The sequence below is a fragment of the Papaver somniferum genome, chromosome 10, assembly GCF_003573695.1.
Source record: "Papaver somniferum cultivar HN1 chromosome 10, ASM357369v1, whole genome shotgun sequence".
NCBI classification, from domain to species: Eukaryota; Viridiplantae; Streptophyta; class Magnoliopsida; order Ranunculales; family Papaveraceae; genus Papaver; species Papaver somniferum.
The window spans coordinates 113,152,601-113,174,240 of record NC_039367.1 but is presented as its reverse complement, the minus strand read 5'-3'; the positions used below and the strand labels follow the sequence as shown (position 1 = coordinate 113,174,240).

At 35.9% G+C, this 21,640-nt stretch overlaps 1 protein-coding gene across 1 annotated transcript; it reads left to right on the top strand.

Annotated features, from left to right (window-relative positions):
• The first annotated feature begins 12,635 nt into the window (after positions 1-12,635).
• Positions 12,636-13,181, top strand: LOC113316113. The gene has a single exon (XM_026564336.1). The coding sequence runs from the start codon at positions 12,636-12,638 to the stop codon at positions 13,179-13,181; it is 546 nt and encodes a 181-aa protein (XP_026420121.1).
• Positions 13,182-21,640: the final 8,459 nt, after the last annotated feature.

The window sequence follows — 21,640 nt, the reverse complement described above, 5'->3', positions numbered from 1 at the left end:
TATAACGTTTTGGAATCTGAGATCCAAACTTACCAACTCAACCATCATCTCAATCAGCAAGACAAAATTAAACCAGTATTGAACACGTACAAATACCTAAAATAATACCAATAATGCAATAGCCAATTGCATATTGTACCTCATCAGGATGAGTAAAGATGATTTTCCACATCAATCCCGTCATTCTTCTCGTTCTACCAATAACCTTCAAAATTTGATTTGCAAACAAAGGCAAGCTCTTTCAGCTTATGCGTATAACTGATTATATTCTATCGTAAAGAAGGCTTTCTGAAGTTATTACCGAACAAAGATATCAAAAAATCTCATACCTTGGTCATGAAAAATCTATATTACAACATATCTTGGCTATGGTCACCAATCTCCACCAGCATTGTTGATTTCATTTGCACACATTGAATGATTTTCCTTCATTCCCACCCATTGAATGTGCAAGTATGTAGTTTTGCATCCTTTATATGGACATATGGAACTTGATCATTACGAAAACTCCCAGAAATAGTTCACCAAAATTTAGCATAAAATCTTAAAACGGAAATCATTCTCAATAGGAACGGAAAGTATCTTCATTTGGTTAGAAGTCTTAGATTTGTTTCCTAATATATATTGAATATATACAGAAGTATCTCGATTAAAATCCTAGATAAAATAGAAAACAAATCTCCAATGTTAACTGTTTATCAAGGGAAATAAATTAGATCAAAAAAGTTTAAAAACTTTATATAAGGAAAAAGTTGCAAATACATAGATTTTACGAATACTGAATCTTCCAAATATGGTTGAAATATTCAAAACTAAATACGCGTCACAATATTTTCTTGCACAAATTGTTGTTTTCTTAATTAATTGAGTATCATAAAATTTGACGGCTTTGATTTAATTTTAATTACGTAATCTTGGTGTAGGATCAGAATCTCGCAACAATTATGTCTCAGCGAAATTATCAATGGTATAGCACAATAGCGTCGCAGAACAATTTCAGAAACGACGTCAGCAAGGATCATGAGAAAGATGTGATAGTCCTGCGAAAATTAGAGAGCTTGCGAATTAACATTTGTAAGGTTGCGAGAATGTCGCAAACCATATCCGAAAATAAAGGACAGATTAGTTGTCATCCACTATGTATTTCCTTATAAATAATCACTCGAGTTGTAAAGGAGAGAGAGATCTTTTTTGAGTAAGAAACAAGTAAATAGGAGAGAGAAAGTTCAGAGCAGAGATCATTCTTGACTTCTTTATCTTTCTTGTAATAACATTCAGAAATTAATCGATAAAGTTAAGAGTGTAAACCTAAAAATGAGCTAATCAATAATGAAATCATATGAGGGGTGTACTGTAGGATTTCCTGCAACTACATAATGGCGCTAGAAACAGGGAATTGAAGATCGAAAGTTGAAGATTGTTGATTGAGAATATTCAAATCAAGAAAGTGATTAAATAAATCAGTAAATCAGTTAGAAGAAAGATGAGTAGAATTAATGAAAATGGCAAAAGATTCGAGTGTAATATGATAACAAAAATCTTGATCAATGAATTCCATGAAAACATCAAAGGAAGAATACATAAACGAAATTTTGAAGGAAAGAAAGTTATGGCGGTAGAAAAAACATCACCCTTGAAAGATTGGAAAAAGCAAAAAATTGCATTCATGTCGGAAGAAATACCAAAAGAAAATTTGAACCATACATCTCCGTTGGTCATCACAGTGCCTATTACACGAAAAGAGAAGGATGCAACAATAAAATCCACAGAAGAATGGATGTTGAACAGAACTTTAATCGATACAGGAAGTTCAGTTGATATAATATTTTATCATGCATTCTGGGGAATGGGATTCAAAGATGAAGAAATGTCCAGTTCAGCATATTTTGTTCACGGCTTTGGAAAATCCACAACAAAACCTAAAGGAGAAATAGTGGTACGAATTCCACTTGGAGAAATCGAAACATATGTAACATTGTGCGTGGTGGATATGGAATCGCCATATAATATATTATTAGGAAGATCATGGATACATGCGATAAAAGATGTGGTATCAACGTTGCATCAATGTATTAAATTCCCCACTCCAAATGGAGTAGGTGAAATTAGAGGAGATGTTGACAATGCAAAATTATGTCATCAAATTGAAGTAAAACATTATGAAGAACAAGCAAAAAAGAAACAATTTCGCAGAAAATTGACAAAGGAAGCAAAGAAGGAAAAATAATTTAGATTATATATAATAAGGGAAAAAGAAGGAAAAGGAATACCCAGCGAAATTTCGGAAGAAGGGGAAGGACCCATAAAAGCAATAAAAGAACCAACATCAATGGGAGAACCTAGACCCAGTTACGCTGCCGCAGAACCAACAAAAGAAATAAATGTTGGGACTGTAGAGGAGCCTCTAATATTGAGAACTGGAACCAAAATGGATATAGAAGAAGAAAAAAGAACTGTTAACTTGTTGCGCGAATATAAAGATATTTTCGCAGGAAACATGGATGAGATACCAGGAATAGATCCATCAATTGCTTGCCACAAATTGGAGATTAATAAAAATGTGAAACCATTTAAACAGAGAATAAGAAAAATTGCAACAACTTACCATTCCCAAATAAAAGAAGAATTACAGAAAATGCTTGAGGAAGGAATTATAAGAGAAGCTAAATACCCAGAATGGATAGCGAATATGGTCATTGTCCCAAAGAAAAACAAGGGAATCAAGATTTGCATAGATTTCACTGATTTGAACAAAGCTTGCCCCAAAGATAGTTTTCCGTTACCAGATATTCCGCAAATGGTGGAATCCGCAGCGGGAAATGATAGGGTATCATCTTTAGATGGGTACAAAGGGTATAACCAAATTCCTATCGCTGAAGAAGATCAAGAACATACTTCTTTCTTTGCCCCTAGAGGTTTATATTGTTACACGAAAATGCCATTTGGTTTGCGAAATGCGGGAGCGACATATCAAATAATGGTAGAGAATGTGTTCACAAAATGGATACATAAAACATTAGAAGTATACGTGGACGATATGTTAGTAAAGAGTAAAGAAGATAAAGACCATGTACAAGACTTGAGGGTGATTTTTGAAAAAATACGACAATATAACATTAAATTGAATCCTAAGAAGTGTACTATTGGAGTTGCATCGGGAAAATTTTAGGTTACATTGTATCAAAGGAAGGAATACAGGTTGATCCAGAAAAAGTGCAAGAGTTCGTGACATGCCAACACCAGCAACAATAAAAGATGTACAGAAGTTGAATGGGCTTCTAGCTTCGCTGGGGAGATTCATTCCGCGATCATCAGAAAAATGCAAATATTTTTTAGATATACTCAAGAAGGGTGCAAAATTAAATGGACTGATGAATGTGAAAAGGCTTTTCAAGGAATCAAAGAACATCTTATGAATACAACTATTTTACAAAAGGAAGAACCAGGAGAAGAATTATTGATTTACCTTGTGACAACATCGCATGCATTAAGTGCTGTGTTATTGCGAGTAGACGCAGGAGTGGAGAAACCCATTTATTACATTAGCAAAACTTTTAATACCGCTGAGAAGAATTACTCAAAGATTGAAAAGTTAATCTTAGCATTAGTTAATGCATCATTTAAGCTCCACATATACTTTCAAGCACACAAGATAAAGGTTTTAACAAAAGTACCAATTGAATCAGTGATGAAGAATTCTAAAAGATCAGGAAGGGTGGAGATATGGAATGCACAAGTAGGCCACTTTGATATTAAATACGAAATTTTGTCTTCACCAAAATCACAAGTTGTTGCGGATTTCTTGGAAGAATTTCCTTTAGAAGAAGATGAAGCAGTAGAAGAAATGATGGATATAGAAGAAGAACATGGAGATCCAAAAGATTTATTAACATAACCAAATAGATGGGAAATATTGGTAGATGGATCATCAAATGGAGAAGGAAATGGAGTTGGAATTGTTTTAATTTCTCCAGAGGGAATAAAGATGGATTTTTCATTCAGATTGGAATTTGCATCCACTAATAATGGAACATAATATGAAGCTGTGGTACATGCTTTAAAATTCGCAATAGAAATGAAACTAGAAAATGCCAGGATCACTAGTGATTCGCAACTAGTTATTCGCCAAATAAAAGGGGAATATACTACAAAAGAACCATCCTTGAAGAAATACAAGAAGCTGGTTGAAGAATTATCAGCGAAAATCCCAAAGATAAAATGGAGGCACATTTCAAGAAAGGATAATAGACTCGCAGACGCTTTTGCTTTCATCTCAAGCATGATGACAGATCCAACTGCGAGATGCATGAAAATACAAACACTTCTGTCACCATCAATAAATAAAGAAGAGGAAGATGTGATGATAATAGAGAATGAAAAAGAAGAAAAATAAAGAATGTCGCAGACTGGAGAATGGAACTTCATGCATATTTGGAGAAAGGAGAAACACCAAGAAATAGATTGGAAACACACAAGTTAAAAAGCCGAGCAACGAATTATGAATTAAGAGATGGATTGCTATATCGAAAATCCTTTAGTGGACCATCACTCAACATCCTTTAGTGGAGATGCTGGCAATCATAGTGGAGGAAGATCTTTGGCACATAGAGCAAAAATCCAAGGTTATTATTGGCCATACATGCATGAAGATGCAAAATAAATATCAAGACGTTGTGAAGATTGTCAGCGACATGGAAAGAAAATACATGCACCAGGAGCACCATTGTCATCTTCAACCAGTGTGTGGCCCTTTGGAAAATGGGGCTTAAACATTATAGGGCCATTTTTACCAGGAACTGGACAAAGAAGATATTTAATAGTCGCAACGGATTATTTCAAAAAATGGACAGAAGTGAAGGCAATACAACATATTCGCGACAAAGATATCTTTACATTCATATTCGAAAATATCATTTGCATATTTGGAATTCCCGCACAGTTGGTATCTGATAATAGGAAACATTTTGAGGGGCAGAATATAGAAATGTTACTTAATGCGTTCAAGATAAAATGTGGAAAGTCCACTCCTTTGTATCCACAAGCTAATGGGCAAGTAGAAGCAACAAATAAAATAATTGCAGATATATTAAAGAAGAAATTGGAAGGACATCACAGATCATGGTGCGAACAAGTACATAATGCAGTATGGGCTTATAATACAACTAGAAGAGAAGCTACTGGAATGTCACCTTTTTGTTTAACATACGGAGTTGAAGCGGTGTTACCAACAGAAGTTGTTATTCCGACAACAAAAAGAGAAGCTTGGGAGAAAAATCTTAGTGCGGGTTTAATTTAAAAAACTTGATGAATTAGAAGAAAAGAGAAAAAGCTTTACAACATATGGAGAATTATCAGCGAAGATTAGCTCGAGAATATAATAAACGTGTCAAAATACGTGAATTTCAACCAGGAGATTTAGTTCTGAGAAACACCAATATATCAGCGAGAAAATGGTGGAAAATTAGCGAAAAAATGGGATGGACCTTACATCATTAAGGAGATAGTTGGAACAGGAGCTTATAGATTAATGGATCCAGAAGGAAGAGATGTTGGTCATAGATTAGACAGACCATGGAACAGGTTGTATTAAAAGATATTATCAGTAAGAAGCTTTGAGAAGTTATGAATTCTGAAAGAATAATTGCAGAATTACTCATATCAAAAGAAGATCATGATGTGCGAAATTGTCGCAGAGATAACCAGAACAATGACATAAAAGAAAGGGGAACCTTTATGGCGTACACCCTAGTTCGCGAATAAAATTTCGCAAGAGGCAAATGTAAGACCTAAAGTACGTCATATTAGGGGGTACCTGTTACATGGCTCAGGGAAAGGCTACACCGCCACCGGAACCTGAGTCATGGAGATTTGGGGTCAATAAAGCCCATCCGGGAGAGGCACCTTGGATTCTCAACTTAAGCATATGACTTAGGTTGGGCGACTAAGGTAATAAGGACTCTCCAAGGAGTGCAGATCTGATCAAGGCGCCGAGGTACACGGTTGAGTCAAGGTGCGGGGCGTTTGAAGCGTCCTTGCCATTCTTGACAAGTCTTGGCTTATACTGCACTCGGCCTGAAGAAAACCCCACTTAGGGTGCAGTCTCGTAACCATAAGCCCTATAGGAAAAGGGATAAGAGGCTGCGAAAACAACTGGTTGTTGTTAAGACTGGATGGGAGGAGCTAACCTTGTATGGTAGAAGTACGCCTCCTTGAAGGGGCAACCAGGGGGGAGATAAGGGCGGCACCCTCCATTAGGGAGCTGATAAGTGTCTTAAGACGCAAATGTCATGAGGCTTTTTATTCGCAAGGATATTAAGGCTTGTCATATTTGTGCAACAATCCTGAAGAGGCAATAATACAAAAGAAAAGATAAGACGAGATCAATGGGTTTTCGCATGAAAGTGCGAAGACGTCCTGCGATTTCGTCGCAAGACGGCAATGTCATGGGGCTTTATTTTCGCAAGAATATTTAGGCCTGTCATATTGTCGCAACATTCCTGAAGAGGCCATAATACAAAAGAAAAAGTTAAGACAAGATCAATGGGTTTTTGTATGAAAGTGCAAGGACGTCCTGCGATTTTGTCGCAATGACAAGAGATGGCATAATAAGACCTTTAATTAGGAAGGAAAATAAGACCATATGATAAAACAAATTAATATAAGCATTCATAACAGATTATTTTTTGCAAGAAAGATAATGAGAGGCAAGTATGGGAATCGAATACAAGAAGCATTATCTTTCTTATCAACAAAATATTAAAAGGAAAAGTTGACTTCCAAAGTTTTGAAAAATGTAATCTCAAAAGTGATAAAAATAAGACAGTTCAAGAAAACAAAGCTAGATAAGAAGCTCAAGCTTCAATATTAATCAGTAGCAGGAGATGACAGAAATTCTTCGCCAACATTCTCGCAAGCTTCTCCTTCATTTCGGCTTTGATCTTCGCCATGAAGCATCTTGATTATCGCCAGCAATTCTTCTTCAGGAGAAATTTTCTCATTCTGATTAACACCAGCAGATACTTCTTTAGAAGGAACCTCTTCTTCATCTTCCAGGAAATTATCCTCTGCACCGCTTTCGTAATCATAATCACTATCAGCAGGACGAGGAACTTCATCATCTACTTCTAAGGATCAATTGATGTAGGAGGAAGAGAGTTGGACAGTAAGATGTCATTTACAAGGACTTCAGCCCGGAGATGAACTTGGCGAAGAAGTGCTCTTTGATGATTCCTATCTTGAATATCCTTAAAATAAGCAAGATAATCAAGTCTTCTTTCTGCTCGGTCGCGAGAACCAGTAAGGGTAGAGACGAGCAATGCATTTCTTTGCGAATTTTAGCATATTTAGCCTCCAAATCAGAAATAGAAGAATGAATATTCTTCTCAGACTCTGCGAAAATAGAATACAAAATTTATTAAGATAAGGAATTCAGAGAGATATGACAAAGAAGAGATAATTAGGCAGTCAAACTATTATGACTACCTTCCTTTTGCGAAATAAGGTGTTGAATCAAGGATAGACAACTATTCTCCCAATGGTCCATTGCGTCATCAAATTTATCTCCAACTAAACCTTTAAGTCGAGACTGAAGATTTTTCTCTTTAGAATAGAAAGGCATTTCTTCGCAAGAGAAGAATAAGATTCTTCTAATTTGGAATATTGTTCTTTAAGCTGATTTGCCTTCACACTTAAAGCTATTCTACCTTGAATGAGTGTATCTCTTTCAGCGATAGATGATTCTGTTACTTCTTTAAGTTCATTTCTCAAAGAGCGAAGAGATTTCTCTTGGTCAGCACATACTTTTTGGAGAATACTAAGTTGTTGCGAAGATATCGCCATCTTGTTTAAATAAGTTCGCTTCTCTTGAGATAAGGTTTTATTCTCATCTGATAAAGTTTCCATCCCTAAATTAGCTTTAGTTAAAGAATAAGAAAGACGAGATACTTCATTACTTAATAGATCTTGTCTTTGAACTAATTGGGTATTTTCATTGGTAAGATTATTTATTGATCAAGAGAATATGAATAGAGGTTATCTAATTGGTTATATTGATCCATAAGATTTCTTTATCAACACGGGCTTCTTCAAACAGATTCAAATTGATATCTCTCCATTTTCGTTTCTGATTTAAGCTTAACATGCGAAAGAGGGATTTAAAGGATAATTAAACATGGGAAGGATAAAACCATCGAAAAGGCAAATTAAAGACATAGATAAGGAAATCATACCTCTTAATTCATCATTCTTCTTGCGAAGATTGTCACGATCCAGCAAAACATTCTGAAGCTTCTGATTTTCAAGACGAAGAGCATTACATTCTTTTTCTAAAGCTGTCTGCGAAGCAGCTTGTCAGAACCCAAATGCTTGCTCAGAATTTCGCAAACATTAGACTTGATGGGATCAGTAGAAGACTTCTTGCCGTCATCCAATTCAGATAAAACTTGAAAGCAATATCTATCCCTTCCACGGTTTCTTTCGACAGAGGAAGAGACTTGGGTAGAGAACTGGTAGAGACAGAAGGTTGAAAACATTCTCAATGGGAAGAGAAGAGGTTTCATTCGCAGAAGGATCCACAAGGGGAATTTCAATCATAAAGATCAACTGGAGAAATGAAATCAGAGGCAGCATTTTCGCGAGTTGGAGATAAAGGTTTATCTTGCGAAGATGTCGCAGGAGATTTGGAAGAAATGAAATCAGAGGCAGCATTTTCGCGAATTGGAGATAAAGGTTTATCTTGCGAAGATGTCGCAGGAGATTTGGAAGAAATGAGTAGGAAGGGAACAGAAGTTGGAACAGTTTGAGGTGGCGAGATTTCTTGTGAGGTTTATGAAGATCTTTATCACCCTGCGAATTACAATCAGATAAGAAACAGAGGCAACAATATTGTTATTAGAAAAAGATAGTGTTTCTTACTACCTTCTCATTCGCAGACTTTCTTTTATGTGCGACAACTTATGCTGTGATTTGGGATTGTTAGGGTTCTGAACTGTAAATTTAGTGTTGGAGCCGCTTTTGCTGAAATAACAAGAGTATGGGAATCACATAAACAACATCAAATAAGGCAATAAACAAGATAATTTCAAAATATCAATTTCAGCAAAACTCATAAGAAGAAAAGAGAAGACTAACCTTGATGAATCCATAGCAGGGAGATTGTCTCGAAGAAATACGAACTATGAAGATCTAGTTGAAGATGAAGAAGAACTTAAAAAGTTGAAGAAGAAGAAGAAAAGTTGCAATAATGGAATTTGCAGAGAACGATGAAGTTGCAGAGAGAATAAAAGGAAAGAAGAAGAGAGTGAAAAGAATATATATAGAGGGAATTTTTCCTCGAAATAAACACGGTTAATACGGAAAGATATAAGCGGTTAAAAAGTAACGGTTACAAAAGACGTGTCGAGAAATAAATGGAAGAAAGAATACATGTGATAAATGTGGAATATGAAAAGATAAGCAGCTGCGGCATTTCTCACATCATTCTCTACTTTGCAGAGAAGATATGAGAAGAGGCAAGATGTAGGATCAGAATCTCGCAACAATTATGTCTCAGCGAAATTACCAATGGTATAGCACAATAACGTCGCAGAACAATTTCAGAAACGATGTCAGCAAGGATCATGAGAAAGATGTGATAGTCCTGCGAAAATTAGAGAGCTTGCGAAATTAACATTTGTAAGGTTGCGAGAATGTCGCAAACCATATCCGAAAATAAAGGACAGATTAGCTGTCATCCACTATATATTTCCTTATAAATAGTCATTCGAGTTGTAAAGGAGAGAGAGATCTTTTTTGAGTAAGAAACAAGCAAATAGGAGAGAGAAAGTTCAGAGCAGAGATCATTCTTGACTTCTTTATCTTTCTTCTAAGAACGTTCAGAAATTAATCAATAAATTTAAGAGTGTAAACCTAAAAATGAGCTAATCAATAATGAAATCATATGAGGGGTGTAGTGTAGGATTTCCTGCAACTACACTTGGTGTAAGAATTCTGCTAAAATTTCAAACAATCAGGAGCGTTAGATCGAACCCATTTAATAAAAAATTAACGGTCACGAAATGTAAGGGGGCTAACTTTGATTTCGGCCAATGAGGAGCGAGAGTTCCGTTGACCGGCCAATGAAAGGGAGGTTAGCACAACTCTCGACGTGGTGTGAGAGATGTGATTGGGTGTTTAGGTTGTTGATGACGAATCATGATTATAGGTGGTGGCAGACTATCTTGGGCAATTTGAATCGTTAAAATGGTCACTGTCTAATGGGATTATCTTCACTACTTTAGTTTCTTAAACATAACTTTACTATTTCTTATGGTTGAAAACATGATTATTAACCAAAGCACTTACTACATGTGTTATTCAAGACTTTATAAAAAGGTAAAATCGACAGGGTTCGGTCAAATCATGGAGGATCTCTCAGCCTTCATTTTCAATAGAAGGATCCAATTTTGGCAGATCATGGAGGACCTCTGGAAAAAATCAGGAAAGGATTTGTTGGTGGCGGACTAGGTTCCTCTATAGTTTCGCATCAAAATTGACTCAAGATAGTAACCCATTTTTCCGTTTGCTTTAAAAATTTCCCATGCATGATGCAACCTTATTAACTGGGGCAAATTATCGTTTGGTCTTATTTTATTTGGTTCCAAATTAATTTGGTCCATCAACAAATGGGTAGTTCTGTTTGGTCCTTACTCCTTATTTATTCAAAAATATTAAAGTATTCTTTCTCTTTCTTATTTTCTCTGGCGTGGTTCTTTTTTATTTTCCTCCCTTCTTCATTTTCTCTCTACTAATTTCTTTCTCTTCTTAAAATTAATAATAAAATAAATATAAATGAAATATCATTCAAGATATAAGTCGAAAATTAATAAACTTTATATATTCGGAAAGGTCTCGTCGAGATCTACACAACGAGTACACATTCTACTATATTTCGAAATTTTAATTTTTCGATGTAATAGTAGTTCATATTCGAGAATGAACACTATTTTAGAACATGGTAGTTCATTCTACTTCTAGTAGTTCATTTCGTAGAATGAACTCGTATATGCTAGCAATTTGTTTTGCAGAATAAACTCATAAAAGTAGTTCATTATTAAGAATGAAATTGCAATAGTAGTTCATTATTATAATTCATATTATAGAATGAACTTGTGATAGATGTCTTGTTGTCGAATGAACTCATAATGATTGTTCATATTGTAGGATTGATAATTCATGTTGTAAAATGAAATCGTAATGATAATCAAGTATGGTAGTTCATATTGTAGAATGAACTCGTAATAGGTGTTCATTATGGTAGTTCATATTATAAAATGAACTCGTAAATGGTAGTCCATATTGTAGAATGAACTCGTGATAGGTGTCCATATTGTAGAATGAACTCCTAATGGTATTTCATATGGTAGAATGAACTCATAATAGTAGTTCATTTTGTAGAATAAACTCATACGTTACTTAATCATGACAGTTCATTATGTAGCATGAACTAGCTACTATGATAATTCATTAAAGTAGTTCATTTTGTATAATGAACTCGTATAATAGTTCATTTTATAGTTATTTTTTAGCCTAAGGATAAGGTAAAAATTAAAAGCTCCAAAATTATGTACAGACGACATAATTTCGGAGGAGGGAGGTTTGGGATTCAAAGATTTATCCTTGTTCAATAGAGATTTGTTAGCTAAAAGTGCGTGGAAATTATGTACAGACGACAGTTCAGTGTGTGCAAAATCACTCAAGGCAAAATATTACAAGGATGGAGATATCTTTAATGCGCGGGAAAATGGGAATTCCACATGGTCGTGGAGAAGTATCCACAGCGAAATGGGTTTGATTCAAAATTATAGTTGCTAGAGCCTGGGAAATGGTAAGAAGATCATGATTTGGAAGCACAGATGGTTAATGGATTTACGAGGTCCACCTTCTCCTAAAGCTGGTATTCATTCTCATCTGGAATACACATATGTACATCAACTGTTCTTACCTAATACTATTACCTGGAACTACAATCTGGTAATCTCTCTTTTCGAAGCTACAACAACAAGTCTAATTCTGCTACAAACTATTCATCATCAACATGAAGATAGAATTGTTTGGACGTTGGAAAAGAACGAATTGTTTTAGGTTAAATCAACGTATAGAAAGATGCTTGAGGAGAAGAATATACATACTCCAGTGAACCCAAGAATGAAGAATATTTTCAAGAAATTTTGGAAACTTCCCTTACTGCCAAGGATAATTCAGTTCTTCTGGAAATGTCTCAAAGACATGCTGCCTACAAGGGATAAGCTTCTACATGTAATCCAAGATGGAAATCTAAGTTTTCCAACTTGTTCTCAAGTTCCATAAACTAGCACTCATTGCATTTTGAATTGCTCAAATTCTAGAGAGGTTTGGTTTGCAGTGCTGGGAATTCAAACTCAAGGCATCAATAATCTTCAACACTGGATCTGTGAAATGTTTGAGAAGTACTTCACTAATCAGTTACAAGAAGATCATCTTTGTAAAATAGTTATTGTGGCCTGGTGCTTATGGAATGCTCGCTGTGAAAGAGTCTTCAATGGGAAAGCTACTCCACCGAATGCTATCGTGCTAACCTGCAAAAAAGAAATCTTCCAGTTCGAAAATAAACCCCTATGATGACTCTATCTCCTGCTCATGAAGATAGACGTGATCTTAATTGGATACCTCCTGATATAAACTCTCTGAAAATTAATTGTGATGGCTCATTTCTTGATACAAATAAAACAGGTGGTCTGGGACTAATCATTCGTAATTTTGCAGGTGAACATCAAGGTTGCAAATGTATCTTCTTGAATAGAGTGGAGAATGCAGAACAGGCGGAATGCAGATCACTTTGGGAAGCGGTTCAATGGGCAAAAGAGATGAAGCTGGAAAGAGTGGAGTTCGAGCTCGATTCAAAGCTTGTTGCAGATGCTGTGAACAATGAGAGTTTCAGTATCGATTGGAGAATTCATAATATGATATTGGATATAAAAATTTTATTTAAAGTGTTTACCCTTTGGAGTTGTTCTGATGTTCCAAAGGAAAAAAATAAAGTAGTTGACATTTTGTCCAAGCTAGCTAGAGTAGAAAGATTAAGTAGTGTTTGGCTTACATTTCCTCCTAGTAATATTGATGCTCAGTTACAGGAGGATACATCCTTTGTAAACACTCATAATTAATGAAATTCTTCTTTCAGTTTCAAAAAAAAAAAGCTCTGAAACATAGCAACAATGGTACTCGTTGGAAAGCTCTCGTTGAAGGCTTTCCGAATGTATAAAATTTATCATTTTTGGACACGCGCTTCATAAGATATTTCAATTTTAAGTTTTTATTTATTTATATTTATTAAGAGAGAAATAAAAAAAAAATGCATTTCTACCACTATTAAAAGATTATGACATCATTGATGACGTCATTCGACGTGGATATTGTCCACTCTAGGACCAAACAGTAATATATAGGACCAAACAATGATATATATTTAAAAAAAGGACCAAACACACAGTTGATTTGGTCAACAAGATCAAACTAACTCAATTATATTTTTCTTAGGACTATATAGTAGTTTCTACTATTAACTACTAGAACGGTTGCCGTCTTGTGACACAAATTTTAAACTTGCGACCCAAATTTACCTAGTAAAATTTGTCGCGTGGCCTTAAGTGAATGTAGTTGAAAATATGCTTCGAGAACCAATATTATTCCTACAAACCGAAATCAGCACGTGACTCGCAAGTCGCAACCGATATATATTGCTCCAAGTCTGTCCTAATGCCTACCCCGATCCGAAAATCTAGCACGTGAATAGGGGTGAACATGATCTGGATCAATCTGGTCTCGTCCTCATCGGATCCAACATCCATCAAATCTCCATTCGTTACCTGTGTGGATGGGCAGATTAGATGCAGATGATCCAATAGGCTTTTTGGTATATATAATTAATATTTTAAATGGGTAAATTAGGCTAAGGCCTTATCTATGAGTTATCCATAAAATAAATCCCTTAACTAAAAGACGTTTAAATTGAAACCCTAAATCATCAAAAGATTACATTTCATCCCAGCCTACGGTCAGGGCTCAACCTTTTCCGATGTTTCTTTATTATTTGGTCAGCCGGTCAGTGTCTGACACAAAATTAATTTTTCTTTATTGTTTAACTAATTTTGGTATGTGTTTAAATTCGGGAATTCGGTTAAAATATTTCCAACAAGAAACCGATGACGTCATTGTTTTTTTTCTCCCCATCCGACGTTCCCGATTGTCTTTCGCCCAATTTTAGATCCTTGCCGTGGGATGACGAAATCGATGGTCGAATTTAACATGCTATATACACTCCACTTCGTTTTAATAATATATATGTTCATACCCTTATTATATTGTCAAGCCCCTAAATATGTATACAAAATTTAAATTACTAAAAACTTCCATTTAGTCCTAGAAATTATATAATAAAGTGAGTTTGGTCCAGTTGACCTAATCAACTTTCTGTTTGGTTATTTTTTAAAATATATATAACCGCTTGGTCCTAAAAATTATTGTTTGGTCATAGAATGAACAATACCCATGCGGGATGACGTCATGGATGATGTGATAGTGGCAGAAGTATCCTTTTGGGACCATATATATACACTCAATCATTAAGAGAGAAGGGAATCATTTTAATTTTTGTTTTTTCTCTCCATATGTTTCTAGATCTACTTTCTCAAGGTTGCTAATGGGGGGTACCGTTTGCTTGGGGGTGTACCAACTCAAAGGCAATTGATTTTTTGTCCTATATGTAAATTGGTACACCTCCAAGCAAAATGGTACCCCCATTAGCAGCCTTGTACTTTCTCTCTGTTTTTATCTTCTTTTTTTTTAATGAAGAAACGACGATGGTGATGATGATGGAGACGATTGATTTTGAAGATTGATTTTCAAATCTATAAAGATTGATTTGAATATTACTAGATCGATTTTGCTGCTGTTGAAGACGATGAATATTTGTATATTTTTTCTTCTTTGTTGTTGCTGCTGCTGTTGAAGATGATGAAGACGAGTTGTTGTTGTTGTTGTTGAAGATCCGAAGATTATGAAGATTTCAGTTGAAGATTCGAAGATTATGAGGACACACTGCACCATATTCAGGTTTTTGCAACGCCGGAATATTTTAATTTGCAACTGATATAATTGTCGCAAATGAAGCAACACAAATATACGTTGCACAATAGGTTTTTCGTTGCTTTATTTATAAATTAACTTTTAGTAATCGAGTATAATTTGTGCACTGTTGTTATAGGTTGCAATCCTGCTGTTAATATAAATTGTGTTATTTTCAAGGGTTTTAGAATTAATATTATCTCAAATTCGTCAAGTATTAGAAATGAATATCACCATACACTTGTTCTGTTTCTTCTCTTCTTCCTGGACCCAACTCTGAAAATTTCACAGATCCAACCTCTACTCTCATAATCAAAGACTAATCCAAACCCCATCTCAAAACTGAAACCCATGCGTCAGATCTAAAAGAAAACCCTCTTTTATAACCCTAGATTTAGATTATTTGTTCGTAAAACCAAAAGCAAATTCTCATCTAAGTTTATGTTTCTTGTTCATATGCAAACACCTCTCATCATCGAATCAAGTCTGATTTCAAAAACTAAACCAAACCGCATCTTTGAATCAAAACCCATCTCAGAACCAGAACCATAATCCTTTAACATCCCCTAATTTTTGTAACCCTTGATGTAGTTGATTTTTCTCCTGAAATCGAAGCAAACCCTCATCTCATATTCGACAGAGCTGAAAGTACAAGAAGAAGATTTCACCAGGTATAAACTCTAACCTTTTTACATTTTTTTTTATCATTGCTTGATTTTGTTTTTGCTCTTATTGCTTGATTCTGTAAAGATTTTGCTTTTTTCTTTTTGTTTGATGTATTTGGTGTAGTCATAAAACATGGGTTTTATTTGATTTCAGGTTTGGATTTATTTTATATCTCTATGGTTCCTTCAATTAGAACAATCTGTATTTACTTTGATTTTATGTTTTTATTTGGGTATTGTTCTTTGTTTAAGATTTCCAACTATGGGTACAGTTTTATTCATGTTTGGATCTTGTTTGTCAAGGTGTATGATGCGTGTCTTGAGGGCAATCAAATTAAATCACTTAATTTCACACAATTAACTGGTAATATAATGGAAGCAAGGATCGTTCCCACGAAGAGAAAGGAGTTTAGTTGTCAAAAAGGTTATGATTGGGGGGTTTTGTTTTTAGATTGTAAACAAAGTAAATAAAGCAATTGAAAATTGAGTTGCAAGCAATAGGGACAAATATGATCAGTGAATTCTTCTTCGTTACTAAATAGTCGTCAAAATAGCATATTCATCTATTCTTTATCATTCACAGATTATTATCAACCGTATGAAAGCATCTAGCGCAATGCTCTCCTCAAAATTCCTTAAGTCACTGGACACCGAAGCGCTCGAATGCCAGATTGTATTCTATAAACCACCTAGAAGTAGCACACTCTAAGTGTAATTTGGTCGAATGCTTTATATTTTGTGAATTTAGGTCAACCCTAGTAGTCGAACTCTTAGCGCAAGGTTCACTCTCTAGTGTTGTTTCTACTTGCGATTTCTCCACAGAATCCCTCTGCAAGGTTTCACAATTTCTACCCGTGTAGAGAATTATTCGACAATTACGGATATCCTAATTCTCTACTAGCATTAGGTTAACTAGGAAACTATTTCAGTTGGCCACCTAAACAATTTATCAATCAAACATAAAATTAATTATTGTAAAAACAAACAATAATCATGTGAAGAGTTAAAATAGATTTATATGCTAAATTGAATCATATATTAGAACTTAGAATTCATCCTCAATCACTAAGAAGTTTAGCTACTCATGGGATTAGTGAAACCCATGAGATACATATGATAAAAGTAAGAGAAATCATTACAGTGATGAAAATAGCTCCAAAACCCTAGGTTTCTCCTCTTGTGTTCTTCTCCCCAAAAGCTTGATAAAAGAAAAAGATCATCCCCAAAAATATTAGAATAGTCTCTTATATAGTCTCCAAGTTGTAGTTGTGCCCGTGTGCGAATTCCGTTCAAAATAAGATGTTAAACTTGCCAAAATTCCACCAAAACCTAGCCAAACTCGTGTGGGAGAAACACACACAACCGATGGGCCACGAGCAACCCTGAATAAGCCTTTGGCTTGTCAGTTTACCGGAACTGACAGCCTATTTGTTTCTTCTTCCATTACGGCCAGGATTTTGTAGACGTAAGTTCTCCTGTAACTTTGATATTTTTCTTGTACGGTTAGGACTTCCTATACGTAATTTCTTCTGGATATTTCCCTTACTTTCTCGTCAGTTTTACGGCTGAAACTTTGTAGTTGTAAAATTTCATGTAACTTTCAATATTTCTTTCATTCTTTTCCGGCATTTTCATACGACTCTCGTCTATCCCTGTCCAAAACTGTTGAGATTATTAATCCCACATTGTCTGGGCATCTAAGATCCTGCGGTTTATTATTCCTTAGGGCCTCTCCACTCATCGCCAATTGGTTTTGAGTTGGATGCCCATATTCTAACATGGTATCAGAGCAGGCTATTTGCGACGAGTCATTGGACCGCGCCTTTACTCCGCGTCACCCGATTTATTGTACACGCGTTAGACCCAACGAGACTACACGTGAGGGGGTGTGTTGAGATTATTAGTCCCATATTGTCTGAGCATCTAAGATCCTGCGGTTTATTATCCCTTAGGGCCTCTCCACTCATCACCAATTGGTTTTGAGTTGGATGCCCATATTCTAACAAAAACCCATTACAACTCTGAGGTATTATCTTCCACAGCACCCATATTGTTTCTCCTTCATCAGTCTTGATCACTGCCAGCTCCATGATTATCATGCAGTCTCACTGAGTATAACCATCACCTGCCATCGATATCGGCAGCAATTCTTTTTCTTCTCTGCCGATAATCACCAAACTGCCAAACTGATCTTTCCAGCTCGAGCTCTTCAACAATTACTCTGCTGAAGAATACATCACCATCATCACAGTAACAATACCGAATATCATCACTTGCACCAAGCTTCATTGTATCTGCTGTTTCCATTTCTTTCATTTTCTCGGCTAAACTCATCCACTTCTCACCAAACACAGAGCAGCAACTTCTCTTCATCAACAGCATCAACGATTTTCTGTCAAGCTCTAACTTCATCTCTCTGTTGGCTTGAGCTCACGTACATCTCTGTCTTGTTCACTGAATCTTCATTACCACTGCCGACTTCCTCCTCATTATCAAGCTTCTCATCGTGAACAACAGTCAGCTCCATATCTCGAGCAGCAGCAGCTCATTGTCTAGCCCCATAACTGATCACCGATAACCATTGCAACACCTCCTTATTTCACCATTCTCCGGACCAGCGTCACTGCCATTCTCAACTCGGCATCACGAACCCATCTCCATCTCTCCGGTTCACGTCAACAAAGTCCCCTTACCGAGAATCAGACAGAACCCAACGGCAACAAACCATCATATCACCGGAAACATCCAACTTCTGTCTCCATCATACGCTGTACACTCAACATCCCTTGGTATTCACCATTTCTTCATTGTCATTCTGCCAGCAGCGACCATAGCGTCATCAGACTCAAGCTTCTCTTCTTGGTTATTCACAGCTAACAGCCCCGAGTCTACTCCATTTTCATTAACAACACTAACAACTCCTTCATTATCTGTTCTGAATTATCAGCATCACCACGAGATTTCAACTTCCATCACCAGTGATACTACAGCTCCTTCGATCGTCAACAAAATCCACTGTTGTTCGCGGGTTGCATGGGGAAGATGGTGTGCCCCGAGTAATCCAGTAGGGTGCCTTTAACAGGATGTTTAACTGTCAGTTCTCTAGAACTGACAGTTCAGTTTTCTGCTTCATTCATGTAGTACTGTCAGTCCTGAGGAACCGACAAGGTCAACTTCTCGTCTCGCCCATAACTTCTTCATACGACGTCGGAATGACTCCATTCTTTCACTGTTTGCTTCGTCGTTTCATCCTCTTGGAGATGATATCAGGACTCCTAGATATGAACGAGCTCTACTTGATCTTTGGCCATTCTCCACTTGGGGCTAACTTTTTTTATTTCACAATTAAGTGCCGATTCGCTTCTTTTGGATGATTCACCTAATAAAACACAAATAGAGAAAAACAAACATAATATACAATAATTCGCAAGTATATATAGCAATTTCTAGCATGGATTCAACACTAAATATATGCAAAATATGCACTTAACAAATTCCTCCACACTTGGCTTTTGCTAGTCCTCGAGCAAACTATCTAAATACAACAACTCCATGTCGTCGAGGATATTGTTGCACTTAACATGTGCAACAGGCCTTTAAACCCCTAGGTGTCCCTAGTGGATGAGTTATAGTCTCGTGAGGGCTTACGAGAGGTATACCCACAAAACCTACTCCAACTTCAAAGCGTTCCAGCTTCCCAAGCATCCAAAGAGCTATGAGGACATAGAGTTTCTGCATGCTAGTAATAAGAAGTTAGAAATACCAAAGAACATATTCTCATCCTTAAATGTTGAGTGATAAATAACCACACCATAATGAGAGAACGCGTGTTTGAGAGCGATCAATAAGAATTTCGCCTCGATTTCTGCCTCACTTAGAAGGATTTTATGATAATTGCACTCAATAAGACGACTTTTTAATGGTCTCACATGTGTGCATGTAGGAATGAAGAGAGAATCCTACACACGTTGAATGGTGGGAAGGAAACCTTCAAAATTATTTCTGGTGAGCCCACAAAATCGTGGGAAATAAAAGATATTTTCTGATGATCTCTAAGAAAGGAAATCAACCATTATAGCAAGGGTGAGAGTAGTTACCACCTTCACATCCGATCGGCAGTGACGAAAGCACCACTCTCACAGCATCCTATAGAAACGTAGTCTTCAGCTCGTTTTCTTCATCTTCTCGGTCTTCTTCTTCGGTCTTCAATTGTTGATGATAAACTCTTGAACTTGTAGAACTCCGATAATTTGTACTCTTTTCCTCAATTTCCTTGTTGCTTGGAACTTCTTTATATATATATATATATTTTTTCCCATGGCCTTATTGAACAAATAACAACCTAAATGCAATTTTTTTTAAATATTATTATTGGATAAAGAGTATTACATTAACTAGTTGGAAGCCTAACAAGCTAAGCTCCAACAACATACTACTACATTAATTGAACAAGTTGCTGTGCTAGCCTATCAGCGAGCCTCATGGGTAACCTAGCCAAGGGAGCCGAAGCGGATGGGGGGGCTGAGATTGCAACTAAAACAATAAAAATGAAATAAAATTAACATGGCCATGAAAGAAGTACTTTACTACTTTAATCTTCACAACTTGTATTGTCTTCGTATCATAAACTTCAATAATTCTCATCTTTTGATTTTCTTCACTCTTGTAAATAAGTCTTCATACTTTGATATAAAATTCCGCTCCTTATATGTAAGTCTTCAACATATATATAAAAATCCGCTCATTTTATGTTGCTTTACTCGGATATGAAATTTTTGCTCTTCCTTGTATTGTTTCTTATAAACCTCAAACTTCTTCAACTTTCCTTGTAGATTTTGATGTCGCTCCATTTGTTGATGATGATGGTGTTTCTATGGATCTGTTTTTGGCGAGAGAGAATGGTGCTAACTGCAAATCAAACTACAAGAAGGTGGTTTTCATCTATAGACGTCACCCTCATGATTGAAAAAATTAGCACTCAAGAGATCAAAGAGTAGTGCTTCTATTGGTGGTAGGTTGGGTAGCTCACCATTCTACCCGAAATTAACTTACGGTGACACACACTCAAAAGAAATCTCTTTAGTCAGCTACAAAGAAAATTTGGTCTGGTGCCTCTGTTGATTTGAAAATAGGTAGTCTCAACTAATGATTGATCATCAACTCTAATAATGCATTTCTCCATGCTCCTCATTTGCATCACCGACATGATTAAATCCATTATTTAACACTCTAACAAGCAAGAAATCCGACGTAGTTCCCTAACACTTCCAAGTTCAGTTATGTCGGTTAGAATTCTCTATGTAAACATACCTAGAAGTATGCTAATGACTCTAAAATTTCTACAAGTTGGAGGTTTTATGCAAAAATTTACAAAAAAGTGAAAAATCTACATGCAAAATACTCCCCCACACTTAAACTTCACATTATCCTCAATGTGTAAAACCGAAAATTCTGAATTCTGACGTAATAGCAGATAAAACGCAAAAACTGTACAAATTGGTAAGGAATTTGGAAAAACACCATTTCACAAAAGTTGTTAGCCTAGTCTTTTCTACAAAGTATGAAAAGGGCACAATTTTTCGATGCATGGTATGACAGTTATGGTCTCTGTACTGAACTACGCGCAGTCTGAATTTTTCTGACGAAAAGGTATTCGTCATAATTTTCTTCTAAAATAGATTTCAGACTCAATGAAATTAAACATGGAGATGCAAATATGATATGAAAACAATAAAAACAAAAATAAACAAAAATAAAAGGGATTAAGATACAAAACCTATGGGTTGCCTCTCATTTAGCGCTTAGTTTTACGTCCTCAGCCTGACTTGGCATTC

Excerpts from the sequence above, each read along its gene's own strand:
- LOC113316113 (XM_026564336.1), top strand. The coding sequence starts at position 12,636 with ATGACTCTATCTCCTGCTCATGAAGATAGACGTGATCTTAATTGGATA.